We start from the raw sequence: 1,401 nt of genomic DNA on the forward strand, positions 1-1,401 counted from the left end.
TCTGAGCAGGCAGGGTGACCTGCACTCCCCGCAGGAGGGTCCAGGTCCCGAGGGGGGCCGTGGAGCGCGCCTGGTTTGGGTTTGCGGTGGCGACTACCTCCTGGTGTCTGGCTTCGATAGGTAAAGAGGGGGACACACGCTGGGGCAGGGGTCCCCAAGGGACGTCGTGTGTGTGTGTCCCCCCATTGTCACCTCCCCGCAGCCGCAGCGAGAGGAGGATCCTCCTGTACCGGGCGCAGGCTCTGCCCGAGGGACCCTTGTCTGTCCTCGGCCTCGACGTGGCCCCTTCCACCCTCCTGCCCTTCTACGATGAGGACACCAGTGTTGTCTTCCTCACTGGCAAGGTGAGGGCTTGCACCTCCAAAACACTGGGGGGCTACCCACCTACAGCACCCCAACAGTGCAGAGGGACCCTCCATGCATCCCCCTGCCAGCCCCCACCTCGCTCCATCCCCAGGGTGACACCAGAGTCTTCCTCTACGAGGTGACGCCCGAGCCCCCCTATTTCCTCGAGTGCAACAGCTTCACCTCCAGTGAACCCCACAAGGTAAAAGGGGGGCCCGCCGGGGCTGTGCTGCCTGTCCCTGACCCCCTGCCTGCGCTGCCAGACCCACAGCAGGCCCTGCTCACGCCTCCGCCCCATCAGGGCTTCGTCTTCCTGCCCAAAACGGTGTGCGAGGTGCGGGAGGTGGAGTTTGCCCGGGCGCTGCGCCTCGGGCAGAGCACCCTCGAGCCGGTGGCTTTCCACGTGCCACGCGTCAAGGTAGGTGGCGGGGACCCAGCTGTGTTTGGGCTGGTGTAGGAGGTGGGGGATCCCCCCCTCAGCGCCCCTTGCTCCCGTAGAAGGAGTATTTCCAGGACGATATCTACCCGCCGACCCGCGTCTGGTGGGAGCCGGCCCTCGGTGGCAGCGCTTGGCTGGCGCGGCAAGACGGGGCAGCGCCGCGCCAGCCTGCGGCCGGCTAACATGACACCAGGTGCGTGCGGAGGGACAGGGCGAGGGCTCCGGGCCCACAGGGACGGGCGTGGGGGGCGGGGTGTGGGCGTCAGCCGTGGGGCGAAGCCCTCCTGCCCCATGGCGACGCCACTCTCCCAGTGAGCGAGGCCCCGAAAGAGGCTCCGGCGCGGAAGTTCGTCCCTGCGTCCGTGTACCTGGAGGAGAAGTCTGACGAGCAGAAGAAGGAGGAGGTGGGTGCTGGGGCACCCCGGGCACTACCTTGCCGCTGGGCCCGGGCTGGGGGCGATGCCCCGGGCCCCACGGCTCTGCCCTGCCTCCCTGCAGCTCCTGAGCGCCATGGTGGCCCGGCTGGGCAACCGGGACGACCCACTGCCCCAGGACTCCTTCGAGGGGGTGGACGAGGACGAGTGGGTAGGTGCGGGGGGGGCGGGGGACGGACGACC

General features: G+C 69.0%; 2 protein-coding genes across 2 annotated transcripts in view; both read left to right on the forward strand.

Moving 5' to 3' along the window:
- CORO7 (coronin 7) overlaps positions 1-1,370 on the forward strand; it is an 11,367-nt gene extending 9,997 nt beyond the window's left edge. Inside the window, exons 4-10 of the mRNA XM_009278590.1 lie at positions 35-120; positions 203-344; positions 458-547; positions 647-763; positions 844-977; positions 1,097-1,188; positions 1,283-1,370. Coding sequence (XP_009276865.1) covers positions 35-120; positions 203-344; positions 458-547; positions 647-763; positions 844-966 — 558 coding nt within the window. The 3' untranslated portion in view covers positions 967-977; positions 1,097-1,188; positions 1,283-1,370. The remainder of the gene's footprint in view (positions 1-34; positions 121-202; positions 345-457; positions 548-646; positions 764-843; positions 978-1,096; positions 1,189-1,282) is intronic.
- Positions 968-1,401, forward strand: part of PAM16 (presequence translocase associated motor 16 homolog) — a 3,189-nt gene continuing 2,755 nt past the window's right edge. Inside the window, exons 1-3 of the mRNA XM_009278602.1 lie at positions 968-977; positions 1,097-1,188; positions 1,283-1,373. Of these exons, the coding sequence (XP_009276877.1) occupies positions 968-977; positions 1,097-1,188; positions 1,283-1,373 (193 nt within the window). The remainder of the gene's footprint in view (positions 978-1,096; positions 1,189-1,282; positions 1,374-1,401) is intronic.

Source organism: Aptenodytes forsteri, unplaced genomic scaffold (assembly GCF_000699145.1).
Source record: "Aptenodytes forsteri isolate BGI_AS27 unplaced genomic scaffold, ASM69914v1 Scaffold26, whole genome shotgun sequence".
Classification (NCBI taxonomy): domain Eukaryota; kingdom Metazoa; phylum Chordata; class Aves; order Sphenisciformes; family Spheniscidae; genus Aptenodytes; species Aptenodytes forsteri.